This window comes from Carlito syrichta, unplaced genomic scaffold, assembly GCF_000164805.1.
Source record: "Carlito syrichta isolate Samal-C Ts95f unplaced genomic scaffold, Tarsius_syrichta-2.0.1 Scaffold307284, whole genome shotgun sequence".
Taxonomy (NCBI): Eukaryota; Metazoa; Chordata; class Mammalia; order Primates; family Tarsiidae; genus Carlito; species Carlito syrichta.
Genome location: NW_007251380.1, coordinates 372,424 through 389,012, shown reverse-complemented (window position 1 = coordinate 389,012; position 16,589 = coordinate 372,424). Strand labels below are relative to the sequence as shown.

General features: G+C 38.0%; 1 protein-coding gene across 1 annotated transcript in view; it reads left to right on the top strand.

Moving 5' to 3' along the window:
• The window catches only part of SRBD1 (S1 RNA binding domain 1), a 237,641-nt gene that overhangs the window by 23,780 nt on the left and 197,272 nt on the right, over positions 1–16,589 (top strand). The window contains exons 6-9 of the mRNA XM_008064317.2: positions 3,367–3,484; positions 4,506–4,644; positions 11,243–11,339; positions 13,545–13,680. Coding sequence (XP_008062508.1) covers positions 3,367–3,484; positions 4,506–4,644; positions 11,243–11,339; positions 13,545–13,680 — 490 coding nt within the window. The remainder of the gene's footprint in view (positions 1–3,366; positions 3,485–4,505; positions 4,645–11,242; positions 11,340–13,544; positions 13,681–16,589) is intronic.

Below are 16,589 nucleotides of genomic sequence, written 5' to 3'. Positions count from 1 at the left end.
AGAGTGAGACTCCAACTCAAAAAAAACAAAAACAAAAACAAAACAAAAACAAAAACAAAAAAAAAACCCCCAAAAAACAAAAAAGAAATTTCTGGGCTACATCTGGAAGGCCAGCAGTTTGAAAATTCTGAAGTAAATAAGCTTTCTGTTTGGTTGAAGACAACGTAATGAAGAAAGCCTGAGGGTTTTGGGACCTGAAATTGGGGACAGTGTCACAGACAAGCAAGAATAGTTGGCTTAAAAAAAAAAAATAGGCCAGGCGCAGTGGCTCAAGCCTGTAATCCCAGCACTTTGGGAGACTGAGGTGAGGGATTGCCTGAGCCCACGGGTTCGAGAACAGCCTGGGCAACTTGGTGAGAACTCATCTATACAATAGATCAAAAAATTCACTGGGCATGGTAGCACATGCCTGTAGTTCCAGCTACTTGGAAGGCTGAGGTTGGAAGGATCTCCTGAGCCCAGTGAGTCGATGCTGGGGTGCCCATGAGTGTGCTACTACACTCCAGTCTGGGCAACAGAGTAAGACTCCAACTAAAAATAAGAAATATAAGAATAAAAATGAAGGTATTCTGACCTTATTTGGTTGTATTAGGGACAAATAGAAGCTTTATATCAAGATTATTATTTTCTTTTTCTGTGAAAAAACACTTCTAAAAAGAGTTTCTTCCTCTGGGTTTCTATGAATAGAGAAATACGTTGAATATTAGTAGGGGAATATTCCTTGAAGTAAGTAGGAGCATTGACTGGAACTTAGAAGACCTTTTTCTGTAATACAGAGATTTCTTTTTGGTAAAGAGATACGGTCTCTATTTTTTTTCCTAAGCTTAGCATTTTTTATAAGTAGAGCATTGTTTTTCAATCTGTTAATTGCTACCCATATATGAGGAGTGAAACAAATTTAATAAGTTATACCACTTAAAAATGAAATAGAGAAAGGAAATATAAGATGCAATTTATGTGGTAAAGGTAAATATTGTTTTGTGAAACATTTTAGTTATGTGATATATATGTATGTATATGCTGGACTGAAAGGTAAAATATACTTCTTACTACCTGTCACTGTTAAAAAGTGAATTAAAGAGTATGATTCTGGATAGTAGGAAAAGTTTCTTGTATTTTTCTAAAAGGTGGTTCTTTATTTCCTTATATGTAGGCCAACAGGAATTGGCCTTTTGTCAGAATGACTTTGGTAGGCTTTAGCTCTTGAAAACAGTCTGAGTTATCAGTACTATAAAGGACATGGGTTGTAATCTAAAGACTACATATTCTTCCTTTTTTTTCCTTTCTTTTTTTTTTGAGTTGGAGTCTCACTCTGTCACCCAGACTGGGGTGCAATGGCCGCTCCCGGCCACCACAGCCTCGACCTGCTGGGCTCCGGCGATCCTTCTGCCTCCGCCTTCCAAGCAGCCAGAACTACAGGTGCACGCTACCACACTCAGCTAATTTTTTTATTTATTGTAGAGATGAGGTCTCGCCAAGTTTCCCAGGCTGTTCTCGAACCGGTGGACTCAGGCTCCTTTCACCTTGGCCTCCCAAACTGCTGGGATTAAGGACTTGAGCCACTGCGCCCGACCTGTCACTCATTTTTAGTAACTCATATTATTATCTCTAATTTTTTCCATCATTTTAGCAATGCCATTATTGGGCAGATCCTATAAATAGGAACAGGCAATGAAATGGGATGAGAAACATTCAATGTAACAGTAGGATTGTATATTCATAGTTGAAACCTATTTAAAATGGGGGAACTAGTGTGCCCACCCCTCCTTTTGTCCTACTTATAGATTGATATCTGTACATTGATTCTTGGAATCAGCTTTTCTACATGGAATCCTGGCTCTTTTTAGCGAGGAATGGTATTCCGAAACCAATTATGGGTGCTAGGTGTGCCCATGCTGAGCAGTGACAGCAAGAGCATACCTAGTACCCAAAATTTGATTTCTTTTATTTTTTTTGAGTTGGAGCCTTACTCGGTCACCCAGGCTGGGGTACAGTGTTACACTCATGGACACCCCAGCGTTGACCCGCTGGGCTCAGGCAATCCTTCCACCTCAGCCTTCCAAGTAGCCAGAACTACAGATACTCACTACTACGCCCAGCTAAGTTTTGATTTATTGTAGAGACAAGTTCTCGTCAAGTTGCCCGGTCTGGTCTCGAACCTCTGGGCTCAGGTAGTCCCCTTGCCTTGGCCTCCCAAGTGCTGAGATTACAGGCTGAGTAACCAAGTCTGACTCTAAACTTGGTTCTTGGTTTCTAAGTACCAGTCTTTTGATTTTAGGACTGGGGCAGGAAAAGTAAAAGATGACCCTGTGATATCTTGTGCCGGAGAACAAGGAGGCTTTTATAGAATGATGGGGATATATCAAAAGGACACATAAGCTAGATGGAAGAGGCTACTTCTGGCCAAATCTGTAATATTTTGAACATTAAAATAAGTGGTAGCAATGGATTATAACCACTAAATAAAGTAAGAAACCATGAGTTTATTTGCTGGACATGGTTGCATGTGCCCGTAGTCCCAGCTACTTGGGATGCTGAGGTGGAGAATCGCCTGTGCCCAGGAGGTGGAGGCTGCAGTGAGCTTTGATCATGCCACTGCACTCCTGCCTCGGTGACAGAGTGAGACAAACAAACCATGAAAACAAATAAACAAAAACAAACTGTGAAACAATAGTGATACAAATAGATCAGTGCATAAGTTAAAAGTTTTATGAGGAATGAGATAATTACGTAGCCACAAAATACCTCTCCACAGTATGTGGAGAAACCTGCACATACTACCTTAATCAAATGAACAAGTTAATCAGAAATGGGACAAATCAAAATCATTTACCACCTAATACAATGTAATGAGAAGAACACGGTGTCACTTCTGTGACATTCCTGCCAAAGATACGTCATCCAAATTTAACTGTGAGAACATTCTACAAAATAAATGCTCTGTAGCATTCAAAAGCATCAGGACCTTGAAAATCAAGAAAAGACTAAAATATCGTTTTAACTTGAAGGAGACTATAGATGTGTGGCAACTCCATGCAACCTGTGATTCTGAGCTGAATCCACTCTAAAGGGCATTATTGGGACCACTGATGAAACCTGAATGGGGACTAAGGATTAGATGATAGTAGTGTATCAGTATTAATTACCTGATATCGATGGTTAACTTTTGGTCATGCAGAAGATTCATGTTTATAGGAAGAGCACACTGCAGTATTTGGGAGTGATAATAACTTATTCTCACACAGATAAGGGAGAGAAAAAAAGTTCCTTTTACTTTACCTGCAATTTTTCTGTAAGTTTGAGGTAACCTCGTCAAGAAAGTGTTGACATATAGGTATTGTGTATTACAAAAGTTTTTATTTTCAGGGCTGTTGCAAAGAAGGTTCATAGTACAATTCAGAAAATTAAGAAGGAGGGGAAGATGTCTGAATGCTTATTAAAAGCCTTGCTTAACTGCAAAACTTTCGAAGAACTAGAACATGTGGTAAGGAATCTTTTTTTATCTTTAATGTAATATCTGCATATATTATTGTTTGCGTCTTTTTATAGTTAAAGAAGACCAAGATATAAAAAGCTAAAGTCATTAGCCACCATTATTTGACTCAACAAGATGTTTATTCTTTATTCAGTAAATATTTCCGGAGTGCTTTTTTGTGCAAGGTACTTGTTTTACAAAGATGGTTAAATGCATTGTCCTTATCCTCAAGGAATTTCCAGTCAAGTGGGGAGGGAGTGTAGAATCTACAAATGTGAAGCTTAAGGAAAGGGACTCAACTAGAGACCTAGAAGTGGGTTTCTTCAGCCTATTCTTGATCTTTGAAACCATGAGAATGGAAGAACTCACTCAAGGAGAGTTGGTGGGATAAGCAGGTCAGGATCGACCCACTGGGGACCACCAGCTTTTGCAGTGTGAGTGGAGGAAGGGAGAACCTGAGGAGACATGGAAAAAATTGTTAGAGAAGTATAAGAAGACTCATGAGATGATGATACCATGGAACAATCAGGAAGAGAGTTTCAGAAAGAGGTAATGATCCATCGTTAAATGTAGCAGCAAAATGTGGCAAGATAAGGACTGAAAAAATGTGTATTTGGTAATTAGGGAGTCATCGTGGATCTTTGTGAGACCACTGAGTATGAGAAGAGAAGCCAGATGTTGGCAGGTTGAGGAGTGAATGTGGTTTAAGGAGTAGAGGCATTGTGTGTAAAAACTTTTAGAGGAGTTTACTTGAGGAGAGAATCCTGCGGTCCAGGCAGTGAATTTTTACGGTGAGTGAAGCCGAACAAATAACCAGTTTAACATATAGAAAAGTGTAAAGAATAGCAAAAAGCACACACTATCTTCATATGGTAGGCATTATCTAGTTAGTATTTCATCTCTGAAGGAAGAGGAAAGGGTTGAGAAAAGGATGTCTTTGGCATTCTCAGCATGTCCTCTAATATTGTATCCTAGTTTTGTTGTTTAAAGCACAGTCTGTTTTTTGCTTGTTTTTCTTCTTCTTTTTTAGTCTGCTCCATATAAAACTGGAAGCAAAGGCACCAAAGCCCAGAGAGCAAAGCAGTTGGGATTAGAAGGCGCAGCCAGGACACTACTTGAGAATCCAGGGGCACTTAACCTGCTGTCTTACATTAGACCTGATGTTAAAGGTACTGGCTTTGTTTAAAGGGATCATCTCTAGTTTTTTTAAATTCAAAAAATTATGTAAAAAAATTGTTTCCTTAAGTAATGACTGTACAAAAAAATTATAACATATAAAGAATAAATATTTCTAATAAAATAAATTTAGACATATTTTTTGCTTAGCCATTCAGCTTTCCTCTTCCAGTGAAATGCTGTTCTAGTCTTTTGCTCATTTTTCTATTGTGTTGTTTCTCTTTTTCTTATTAATTTATTTGTATTTTTAAATATTATTTGTTACTTAAATGTGTTACATGTTTTTTTCTCCTAGTTTGTAACTTGTCTTTTCACTTTCTTTAGGCCATCTCTTGGTAAATACAAGGTCTTAGTTTTATTGTGGTTAATTTAATAATGTTTTTCTTTTAAGATAATTTTTTTCTTTTTAAATAAATTCCTTTCTATTCCAGGATTATACAGATTCTCCTTTATTGTCTTTAAAGCTTTTGTTTTATTTCAAAAGATTTTGTTTAATTGTAAAAGTTATATCTACTATTTTGAAAGAATTTCAACCATTCTGACATGCATGAAGTGTAGAGTGAAGTCTCATTTCCATACTTCTACTCTCTAGGAGTAAGGCACACAGCATCTTCTCTCTAGGAGGAAAGTGTCTTTTTCTGAAATTTACTTCCAAGTGTGTCTTCCTGTTCTTGTGTGTTTGTGTGTGTGTGTGTGTAATGAGAGAGGTAATGAGAGAAGGAAGGAGGAAGAGAGAGATTTCTAACAAAACCCCAAGGAAAATGACAATCAATATATGTCAAGATGCATTGGTTTTATTGTCAAAATGAGCCTTAGAGTTAAGAGTTTTCTGAGTAAGAATGGCTTTTTTTTTCAGGAGTTCTCTGTTAGGATTGAGTGGGGAGATCGATGCTTTGGTTATCCCCACTCTCTTTTTTTTTTTTTTTTTGAGTTGGAGTCTCACTCTGTGGCTGAAGTGCAGTGGCATGCTCATGGCCACCGCAGCCTCAACCTGCCGGACTCAGGCGATGCTTCCGCCTCAGCCTTCCAAGTAGCTAGAACTACAGATGCACACCATCATGCCTGCTAGTTTTTTTGTGATTTATTGTAGAGACAAGGTCTTTCCAAGTTTGCCCAGGCTGGTGTCAAACTCCTGGGCTTAGGCAACCCTCATGCCTTAGCCTCCCAAAGTGTTGGGATTACAGGCTTGAGCCACCGTGCCTGGCTGATATACTATCAAAAAAAGTTATTTAATTTTTGTGTTTTAAAAAAATTGGGTATGTACAACATGATGATTTGATATACATCTACATAGTGAAATGAGTACTGTAGTCAAGTTATACAGAACTTGATAATCAAGCATATTAATATTCATCTCACAGTTACATTTTATTGTGGTAAGAATACCTAAGATCTACTTTCTTAACAAATTTACAGTATTTGGTACAATATTATTAGCTGCAGTTCTCATGCTGTGTATTATATCTCTAGTCTTTTTCAGCCAACGTAACTACAACTTTGTAGCATTTGACTTCATACCTCCCCCCTTCTAGTTTCTTTTTGTCTCTGTTGATTCTTTAGGCTGGGAGATATAAATGTCTGTAGGGGGCAGTCTCCGATAACAAAATCCACAGTGAGTACTAGACTGTAGGAAATTATAGTATATCATAGCTTGTTTTTGTTTTAAATAATCCAGCAAATGTGGATTTGTGTGTAGGTGTGTCTTTAAAGTCCAAATATATGTTAATACCCAACTATACACATCTTAATATTTTTGGAAAAAGGCAGTAATGAAAAGGAAAAGCAAAATAGGATTGTTTTAATTTAGAGATGAGCTAAAATGAGTACAGTTCAAATTTGTGTAATTTTTAAATGTGTAGTTGTAGTTAAATTTCCAAATGGTTGCAACATTTAATATTTTAATAATAGCTGAGACTGTAAAGCCAAACATTAAGGTTAACCACATTGGGAACTATCTGTGTCCTGTCATGGTATGTCTCATTAGAATGGAATGTTGGAACTTTTAGAATGTTAGATGCACAAAGGTTTATTGACTGTTTCCTTTTTATTTTTCTCCTTATGATTGATTTCCTTTCCTTATTCACCTTTGGTACAAAGATCTCCTGAGTTCTCACATATACTGAGTTCCCACGGGGTAGGTTTTTGATGGCCATATCTCTGGATTGTCATATTAGGGAAATGCTCCTGGGATAAAAAATAATGGCTCTCTCTCGGTCTCTCTTTCTCTCTCTCTCTGTCACTCTCTCCCTCTCTGCAGCTCTCTCCCTGCCTCTCTCTCACTTCCTCTCTCTCTCTCTCCATAGACCCTTTCCCTTTTTCCCTTGTAACCGCGCTTTAATAAATCTCTTGGCCTTAGAAATATAGGAAAAAAAAATAATAATGGCCATTTGCTGATACTTCTGATAATGTGGAAAGTTCAGATCCTTGCACAGTTGCAGTAGTACTGTACTGGCAGACAACTTTCTGTTTGCTTTTCTTCTTCTTTCTTTTTAAAATTTATTTATTTTTATAAAATTGGGTAACACCTCAGTCTAAAAAATAGAATGAGTGCTCCCTTTACTTCCTCTTTTTGTTACCTTGATTACAAGTGTAGAAGAATTAGAATTAATTTCAAATAAGCTAAGTACTGCTTTTTAAAGTTTGTTTTAAATATTTTTCCCGCCGGGCTCAGTGGCTCAGCCTGTAATCCTGCGCCTTTGGGAGGCTGAGGTGAGTGGATTGCCTGAGCCCGCGGGTTCGAGACCTGCCGGGGCAGCGAGAACTCATCTCCATAATAAATCAAAAAATCAGCCGGGCGTGGTAGCGCATGCCTGTAATTCCAGCTACTTGGAAGGCTGAGGCGGAAGGATCGCCAGAGCCCAGCAGGTCGAGGCTGCGGTGGCCGGGAGCGGCCACTGCACTCCAGTCTGGGTGACAGAGTGAGACTCCAACTCAAAAAAAATATATATATACATATTTTTTTTCCCTTCCCTCTCTTCCCTCCTTCTTTATACTACACATGTATTTATAATCATGCTCAATTCTATTTTTTTTCCTAAAGAAGTTTCATCGTTTCTCAAAGAAATATTTAGGAAACCATATATTTTGATTTTTTTTCTCCTAGTAGAATTCACTTCTTGCTTGCTACAGACCAATAAGAATTTGGTCTGAATCCTAAAGCTGTACTGTGCCACAAATGGACTGTGTCCTAGGAGAACAGAATATCCTTGTTTACAAGGAGAGTAGCTGTTTGTTTCCTTGTATGTAAGAAGAGGTAGCCTAAGTGCAGATTAAGTGAACCTAAATGTTGGTCTTTCAATTTTTGTTACAGGTGTGGAAATTTGCAAATACTGTAGCTGGAAAGATGTCATTATAAACAAGGCATATTTTTTTTTTTCTGTTTCTATGGACTTTGTTTCCTCTTGATTTCACTGAGGTGCTTGGACTTGAAAAAAATCTTGAACTCCCAATATCCTTGACTGTATTAAACCCAAAAGATCAATTCTCATTGACTGGAGAAAGAGCTTTTTTAAAAACACACAACACTTTCTTTTAAAATCTTTTTTCTCCCTGGTTGGACTGAGAGGGGGTATGTAATTGGAAATAACTTCCCAAATGACTGATAATTTCTATCTCCCTTTGAGAACCAAGGCACTAGAGGTAGCTCAAGGTACTTCTCTAGTGGTGTTTTTTTTTTTTTCCAAGCTTAATGAGTATGAGAATCATCTGGGATGCTCTGTAAAACAATTCATTTCCACAGTCTAAGAATCTCTTTCTCTGGTTTTTTTTTTCTTTTTGAGTCAGAGTCTGACTCTGTCATCCAGGCTGGAGTGCAGTGGCACATTCACAGCTACCCCAGCATTGACCTGCTGGGCTTAGACGATCCTTCTGCCTCAGCCTTCCAATTAGCCGGAACTACAGGCAGTGTGCTACCATGCCCAGCTAATTTTTTGTTATGTTGTAGAGACAAGGTCTTAGCAAATTGCCAAGGCTGGTCTAGAACCCATGGGCTCAGGCATTCTACCTGCTTTGGCCTCCCAAAGTGCTGGGATTACAGGCTTGAGCCACTGTGCCCAGCCGGAATTTATATTTTTAGCAATTACCTAGCATGACTTTATCTTCAGGTCCTTAAACTATGCTTTACACTGCTTTAGAGCTCTAGCATAATTTTATTTAATGAGGTTCATTAATTACATAATGTTTTCAAGTTGTGTTTCCCTTATATGATACAAACTTTTCAGAGGTACTTGTTACAGCAAAGTCTATAATTTCTTTTCGTGTGTGTGATTTTTTTTTTTTTTTTTTTTTTTTTTTGAGGCAGGGTCTTGCTCTGTCACCCAGGCTGGAATGCAGTGTCATAATGTTAGCTCACTGTAACCTTGAACTCCGGTGCTCAAGTAATCCTCCTAATTCACCCTCCTGAGTAGCTGGGACTACAGGCATGTGCCACCACACCCAGCTAATTTTTTACTTTGTAGAGACAGGGTCTTGCATGTTGCTCAGGCGGTATCACTTCTTTCTAGTCTCTGCTTCCATTAGTGGTTCTCATTTTAGGTTCCGTCTTTACTACTGACTTATCACCCTGGTGTTCTCATTAAACTTTATGTAATGAGGTGCTTTGAGCACCAGGAATTAGTGCACAGTGAATAGTTTCTTAGATGAAGACTGATCTAGAGTGTTAGCCAACACAAGAACAAATGTTTATTGAGTGCTTACTGTGTGCCACAGCTGTTCTAAGTCCTTTACATATACAATTTTTCATCTCGGAAAGGTAATTTGTTACTGAAAATTCTTAAAATGTAAATAGAATACCTATTTGTTTCAATGGCCAAACTTCTTTCCTTAAATTTCTTTAAAATACAATTGACTCTTATGTAATGCAAGGGCCAGGGAAGCCAACCCCACCTCTTTCCACAGTCCAAAATTCGAGTATAACTTTTGATTCTCTCAAAACTTAACTACTAATAGCCTGCCATTGACCTGAAGCCTTACCAATAACATAAACAATCAATTAGGGCTTAGTTCATGTTATACGTATTATATTCTAACAATAAAGTAAGCTAGAGAAAAGAAAATGTTATTTAAGACAATCAAAAGGAAGAAAAAATATATTTACTCTTCATAAGTGAAAGTGAGTCATAAAGGTCTTCATCCTCATCACATTCATGCTGAGCAGGCTGAGGAGGAGGGGGGAGGGGTTGCTGTCTCAGGTGGCAGAGGCAGCAGAAGTAGAGAAGGTGGAGGGGTGGGTAGGAAAGGCAGGCACATGTATATCTTTTATTGAAACAAATGTGTGTATAAGTGGACCCGTGCAGCTAAAACCATGTTGTTCAAGAATCAACTGTAAATACAATTACTTCATTAACTAACATTAGCTATCATAACATAACCAAACAAGACATTTTCTCTTCATTAATTATGCCATAATGAATCTGTTCTTCTGTTCTCTTTGATTTTTGTACCTATTACTCATTAAACTATACTCAGAAGAAATTATGATACACAGTGCTTGTGTAATTCAAGCCTTATTTATTTTTGTTTTGAGTTGGAGTCTCACTCAGTCGCCCAGACTGGAGTGTAGTGGCCGCTCCTGGCCACCGCAGCCTTGACCTGTTGGGCTCCGGCAATCCTTCCGCCTCAGCCTTCCAAGTAGCTGGAATTACAGGCGCACGCTACCACGGCCGGCTAATTTTTTTGATTTGTTGTAGAGATGAGGGCTTGCCAAGTTGCCCAGGCAGGTCTCGAACCCGCGGGCTCAGGCAATTTACTCACTTTGGCCTCCCAAAGTGCGGGATTACAGGCTGAGCCACCGAGCCCGACCGTCACTCAAGCTTTAATGCAGAAAAAAGTTTTAATGCAAATAGAATGATTGGGACAAAAGAAATGAGAGAAAACAGTGCAAATAATCTGTCTCAATATATGCGTTGATATCACAGGGTCCATGATGTACAAGACTCACTGCTATAAATTAGCAAACCAAAAGTGCTTAGAGAGAATTCAGTGCCCTATTTGTAGACAATTTGACTGTGAAGGTGAACAAATGCCTAATAGCTTTTGTTTTGTGTTTATGAGATTTGTGAAATTCACGTGAACTGTCACTGAAAATGTGAAGAAATGCTCCATAATCTAAAAAAGAAATATTAATAAAATTGCTTGTTAATGAGAATTTTCTTAACAACTGGAATAGTGTACCTTGGGATATGACTCTATTAATATGTTTCCCATAGCACTTTTAATTTTTGCAACCACTTCATGAAGGAGTACTATTGTTGTACTATTTTTATAGGAAACTGAGGTGCAGAGAAGTCTAGTAACTTGTCCAGAGTCTCACAATTGGAAAATGGTGAAATCAGGATTAGACCAGGCATTGGCTCCAGAGCTGCACTTTTATCACCAGGCAAGATAGTTTGTAAAGGGCCTACATTATTGCTTTTAGGAGCTTGTTTTTGTTGCAGAGGGAGGCTAGTCATCGCTATGATACCTTTTTGTTTTAAGGTTGCAACTTAAGGTTTTATTTTGATTGGAATTAATTTACTGTGATTTAATTATAGAATGTAAAACCAATCTCATACTTTTTGTTTTTGTTCTCCCTTTTTTACTCTTCTCCTAAAGGGCTTTCAGCGCTCCAGGATATTGAAACAGGAGTGCAGCATATTTTAGCAGACATGATTGCTAAAGACAAAGACACGCTTGACTTCATTCGGAAATTGTGAGTAACTTTTTTATGGAGTTTTTTGCTCTATGAACTCATGCTGGTAAGGGTTACATGGTTAGTGCTAGCACCAGTGTTCGTGAAAAACTTTGTTTTCAGACTTTCTTTTTTTTTTTTTAGTAACAGAACTTTTCATTCAGACAACAGACTCCTAATATGTAAAACAGATAAAAACAAAGCTGCTTTAATTGAATTGTGGGCAGGGAGCCTGGAACTCTGCCTACCCATCTTTCTTATGCTGAGACTTCTCAGTGGAGGGACTTTGATGAATGCAGTCGAACTATCACTGCATTACACAGTGTATGAGAGGGAACCCCAAAAACTGGAATTTATTTATAAAAAATCGTATATTTATTCTTATGTGTTTAAATTTCAGTCACCTTCCAAGTACTCTTTATCTGATGCAATACACTTACCGAGATGCCTTTTCCACTGCTCAAAACAGTTTTTGAACTCATCAGTTGTGATGTCTTTTAAAGTGCTCCTGCTGTTTTTTGTTTCATCTCTTCTACAGCACCAAAAAGTTTCCCTTTGAGGACTTTTTTTCCATTGAAGAAAACAAAAAAAGTTGCTCGGGGTGAGATCAGGTGAATAGGGAGAATGGAGAATGGTGGTCATGCCGTTTTTGGTGAAAAATTACTGAACACTCAGTGCAGTGTAGGCAGATACACTCATAAATCACCCATCATGAAATAGGCTAACACATTGAAAGAACTCCCTCCCAAGATTCACTGAAGCTGAATGCAGCTTTCACAACGATAGGTGGTACACAGATGCCGATGGGTTCCTAGAACACTTGCTTAGTGGGGGGAAGCTTGTACTATGAGGGGCCCGTCCTCCAAAAAATAATTTTTGGGGGGAGTTTCCCCTTGTATACTAGAGAAATTCATGTTTGTTTAGGGTGGGTAGCATTGCTTTTTAAATATTTTGATCGTGTGGTGTATGCTTAATTTTATAATATCTCATTTCTGGTGTTTGCCAGTGATTGCTTGACTTGAGAATGTGTGATATCAGATGTGGATAAAAGTGCTGACCTCAAAAGAATTTTAGCTGCTGAGGAGAGCAGCTTATCCATGGCATTACAGTTTCATTTTATAAGAGATTAAAGCTCTGGGACCAGGAGCCTCCTTGGGTTTATGGATTTTATACCTCATTTAAAAAAGACATTAATTTAAAATGCTATTTTTGTGAGCTCTGTTCTTTTCCTGCTGTGTATCAGAAGAGAAGTTTCTGCCAGAGGTCTGCTCGTCCTTCCTTTACATGTCTCCAGTTGTGTGAGCTGTGCAGAGAGAAGAAAGGTGGAGATGACCCAATTGACTACTGTTGCTTGTCAGAGTTTTTGTTAATACAAAGGAGAGAACTTTTCTATTTTTTCAATGGCCCCAGAAGGAATGAGCTGTAGTAGAATTGTTCAGGTTTTAAAACATGTTTTTATAAGTAATTGTGCGCTGAAATTTGGTTCCGTTTTATAAATTGTTATTGGAAGCTGTCCTGACACATTCTTTTCCCTTCTTTCTAGTTTTTTTTGGTTTTTGTTTTTGTTTTTTTTGAGTTGGAGTCTCACTCTGTCACCCAGACTGGAGTGCAGTGGCCGCTCCCGGCCACCGCAGCTCAACCTGCTGGTCTCCGGCGATCCTTCCGCCTCAGCCTTCCAAGTAGCCGGAATTACAGGCGCGCGCTACCATGCCCGGCTGATTTTTTGATTTATTGTAGAGATGAGGTCTCGCTGCCCAGGCGGGTCTCGAACCTGCGGGCTCAGGCAATCCGCTCACCTCAGCCTCCCAAAGGCGCGGGATTACAGGCTGAGCCACCGAGCCCTGCTTCTTTCTAGTTTTTAACTGACTGTGACTGCCTAACTCAGTGGTTAGAAATGATGATATTTAGACTAGAGTTATTGGTCTGATTTCTATAGATAGTTTTGGTCTCTTGCTCAACTGGAGATAGTACTTGAACTTACTTAGGCATTTTATAGGGGGGGATTGGGTTGACATATAAGTAGATCTGAGGGCTTGTGCTAGTATGTATAGGCAGAGCCCTCTTTTAATGCATTGATAACATTTTGATTGTTGGGCATCATTTAAAAAAAATCTCATTTGGTAACAGTTTAACATTTTTGCTATCTTTATTTCCATGTAATATGTTTATTTACTACAGTTCATATTATTAACTGCTTGTTTCTTGAACATTTGTGTATCTGAATAGGTGCCAAAATAGATACATTTATGTCCAGTCATCTCTGGCAAAAGTGTCCTCAAAAAAGGTAAACGAGAAAGATGTTGATAAGTTTCAGCTCTACCAGAATTTTTCATGCAACATAAGAAACATCCAACATCATCAGGTAAATAAGGAAACTGCTTGTGCATGCTGATAGTAGAAATAATGATATGTTTTGTATTTGCTTACTACTTTATTTAAGAATTTAAAGACTTTTATTTCAACTATAGAAAGTCATATAGTTTTGTCATATCCTCTTCATTTTACAAATGAGGAAACAGAGATCCAGCAAAGTTAGTAATTGACACTGAGAATTATTAGCAGAGCTGACAATATAACATCCTAGATATCTTTACTTTCTGGCTCGTGATCTTTTTGTAAGACTCTGCTTCCCAGTATGCTTGGATTTGAGCTAAATTCTAGATCTCTTTCACATGAAATACAAATCTGAGCTATCTGATTTAGCATAAAGTGTGAGAGATCTCAGTTGTATAAAACCATAGTCATTGTATCTTAATCTTTTAATTTCAGTTTTCAGTTTACTACTTTTTTTCCTAAATATAGTCATAGGCTATATATACATTGTGAAATGTGGCTTTTAAATCATGTAGAAAAAAAGAAGTTAATGAATAAAAAATGCAATAATATTAGCTTTTTATTTACACATGTAGCTACCTTTACCAGCACTCTTTATTTCTTTGTATAGCTTCAAGTTATTGTCTAGTGTCCTTTCTTTCCAGTCTGAAGGACTTCCTGTAGTAGTTCAAGTAAGGCAGGTCTACTAGTAAACATTAAAAAAAAAAATGTTTAATTTTGGTAAAATGCACATAACATAAAATGCACCATCTTAGCCATTTTAAAGCATATAGTTCATTAGTTAAGTATAGTCACATTGTTGTGCAACCAATCTCCAGAACTTTTATCTTGCAAAACTGAAACTTTATACCTAGTAAACATTTCCTTCATTTTTGAAGCATAATTGTTTTAGATATAGAATTCTTGGTTGACAGTATTTTTATTTCCTTTTAATACTTTTTTTTTTTTTTTGAGTCGGAGTCTCACTCTGTCACCCATACTGGAGTGCAGTGGCCGCTCCCGGCCACCACAGCCTCGACCTGCTGGGCTCCGGCGATCCTTCCGCCTTCAGCCTTCCGAGTAGCCGGAATTACAGGCACGCGCTACAACACCTGGCTGATTTTTGATTTATTGTAGAGATGAGGTCTTGCCAAGTTACCCAGGCAGTTCTCAAACCCGTGGGCTCAGACAATCCACTCACCTCAGGCGTGGGATTACAGGCTGAGCCACCAAGCCCGGCTCTTTTAGCACTTTGAATTTGTCATCCACTGTCTTATGATATGGCCTTGATGATTTTTGAGCTGTTAACCTTACTGAGCCCTTGTTCATGACAAGTCTCTTCTTTCTTGCTGCATTCAAGACTGTCTTTATCTTTTGACAATTTGATTATACTGTATCTTGTTGTGGATGTCTTTGAGCTTATCCTCTCTGTCTGTATCTTTTGACAGTTTGACTATACTGTGTCTTGTTGTGGATGTCTTTGAGCTTATCCTACTTGGAGTTCATGGTGATTTTTACATTAGTGTAAATTAAAGTTTTTCATCCAAATGGGGACATTCTTGGTTATAATTTTTTCAAATATTCTTTCTCTCCTTTCTCCTGGGACTCCCATTATGTGTAGTGGGTATCTTGATATTGTCCCACAAGTCTCTTTGTTTATTTTGTTTTTTTCTCTTTTCTTACACTGTATAATCCCAGTTGACTTGTCTTCAAGTTTGTTGACTTGTTCTTATGCTTGCTCAAATTTGCTTTTGAACCCCACTAGTGAATTTTTCATTTTAGTCATTGTACTTTTCAGCGTTTTAATTTCTGTTTGGTTCCTTTTTATAATTTCTAACTGTATTGTTTTTCTGTATTGCTGAGGCATCATTCTCCTGACTTTCTCTAGGGCTCTGTTTATTACTTTCTTGAATACTGAGCATACTTACAACAGTTGATTTTAAATCTTCGTTTAGTAAGGTCATTGTCTAGCCTAAGCTTCCTCAAGGATTTTTATTTTTATTTTTTTTGTATGACTTGTTTTTTTTGTAAGCTGTATATTTTGAATATTATAACTTGGTAACTCTGGAAATCAGATTTTCTCCCCTCCCTAGAGTTTGTTGTTGCTGCTTGTTATGGGTTGTTGCTTATTTTACTGATTTTTTTAAAACCATTTTTGTAAATCTGTATTCTTTGTAATGTATGGCCATTGAGATGTGTCTTGATAGCTTAGTAACCAACTAGTTATTTGACAAAGATTTTCTTAAATGGTAGAGACAAAAAAGAAAAGCAAATAAACAAACAAAACCCCAAAACCAAAAAACAAACCCAGAAACTGTCCCAGCCTTTGCAGACTTTCTCTCTGTCGGGGCATTCATTCAACACTTACTGGGGCCATTGACAACTCTGCCTTAGCCTTTTCTCCCTGTTGGCATAGAGCCCAACGTTTATTCGTTCATTCGGAGTTGAGGGCTTAATGTTTTCTTACGTTTTTTTAGAGCATGCAACTAGCCCTGAGCTTGTAGGTGGCCTATTAGAGTTCCTGGTATACACAGGAATTTCAAATATCTGATTTTTTCAAATATCTTTTCCTTAAAATATCTGATTTCCCAGTTTCTTCCTTCACAGGCTTTTTGGTCTGTCAGTTAGTTGCTCCACTATTATCCCTTACTTCTTCTGACTGTGACTAATGCATTTGTCTTTAAGTGCTTTTAAGAAAGATCACCTGGGAAGTTGCTTCTATAGGTAAGCACCAAGGCAGGTGAAACAAAGGCAAGCCCTTGAGTCAATCCCTCAGGGACCCAATGGACATCAAAACATACAACCACAGTTATTTGAAAATAAGGTCCAGATTGCTTCTTCTGGTAGCAGCACCTGCCTTGGGTATGTGGGCTGTCATGTTCATGGCTGCTGCAAAGCTAGATGTTAGTTGTTGTACTTTTTTTTTTAGATTAGGAAAATTAGTTTATTTAGAAAGTA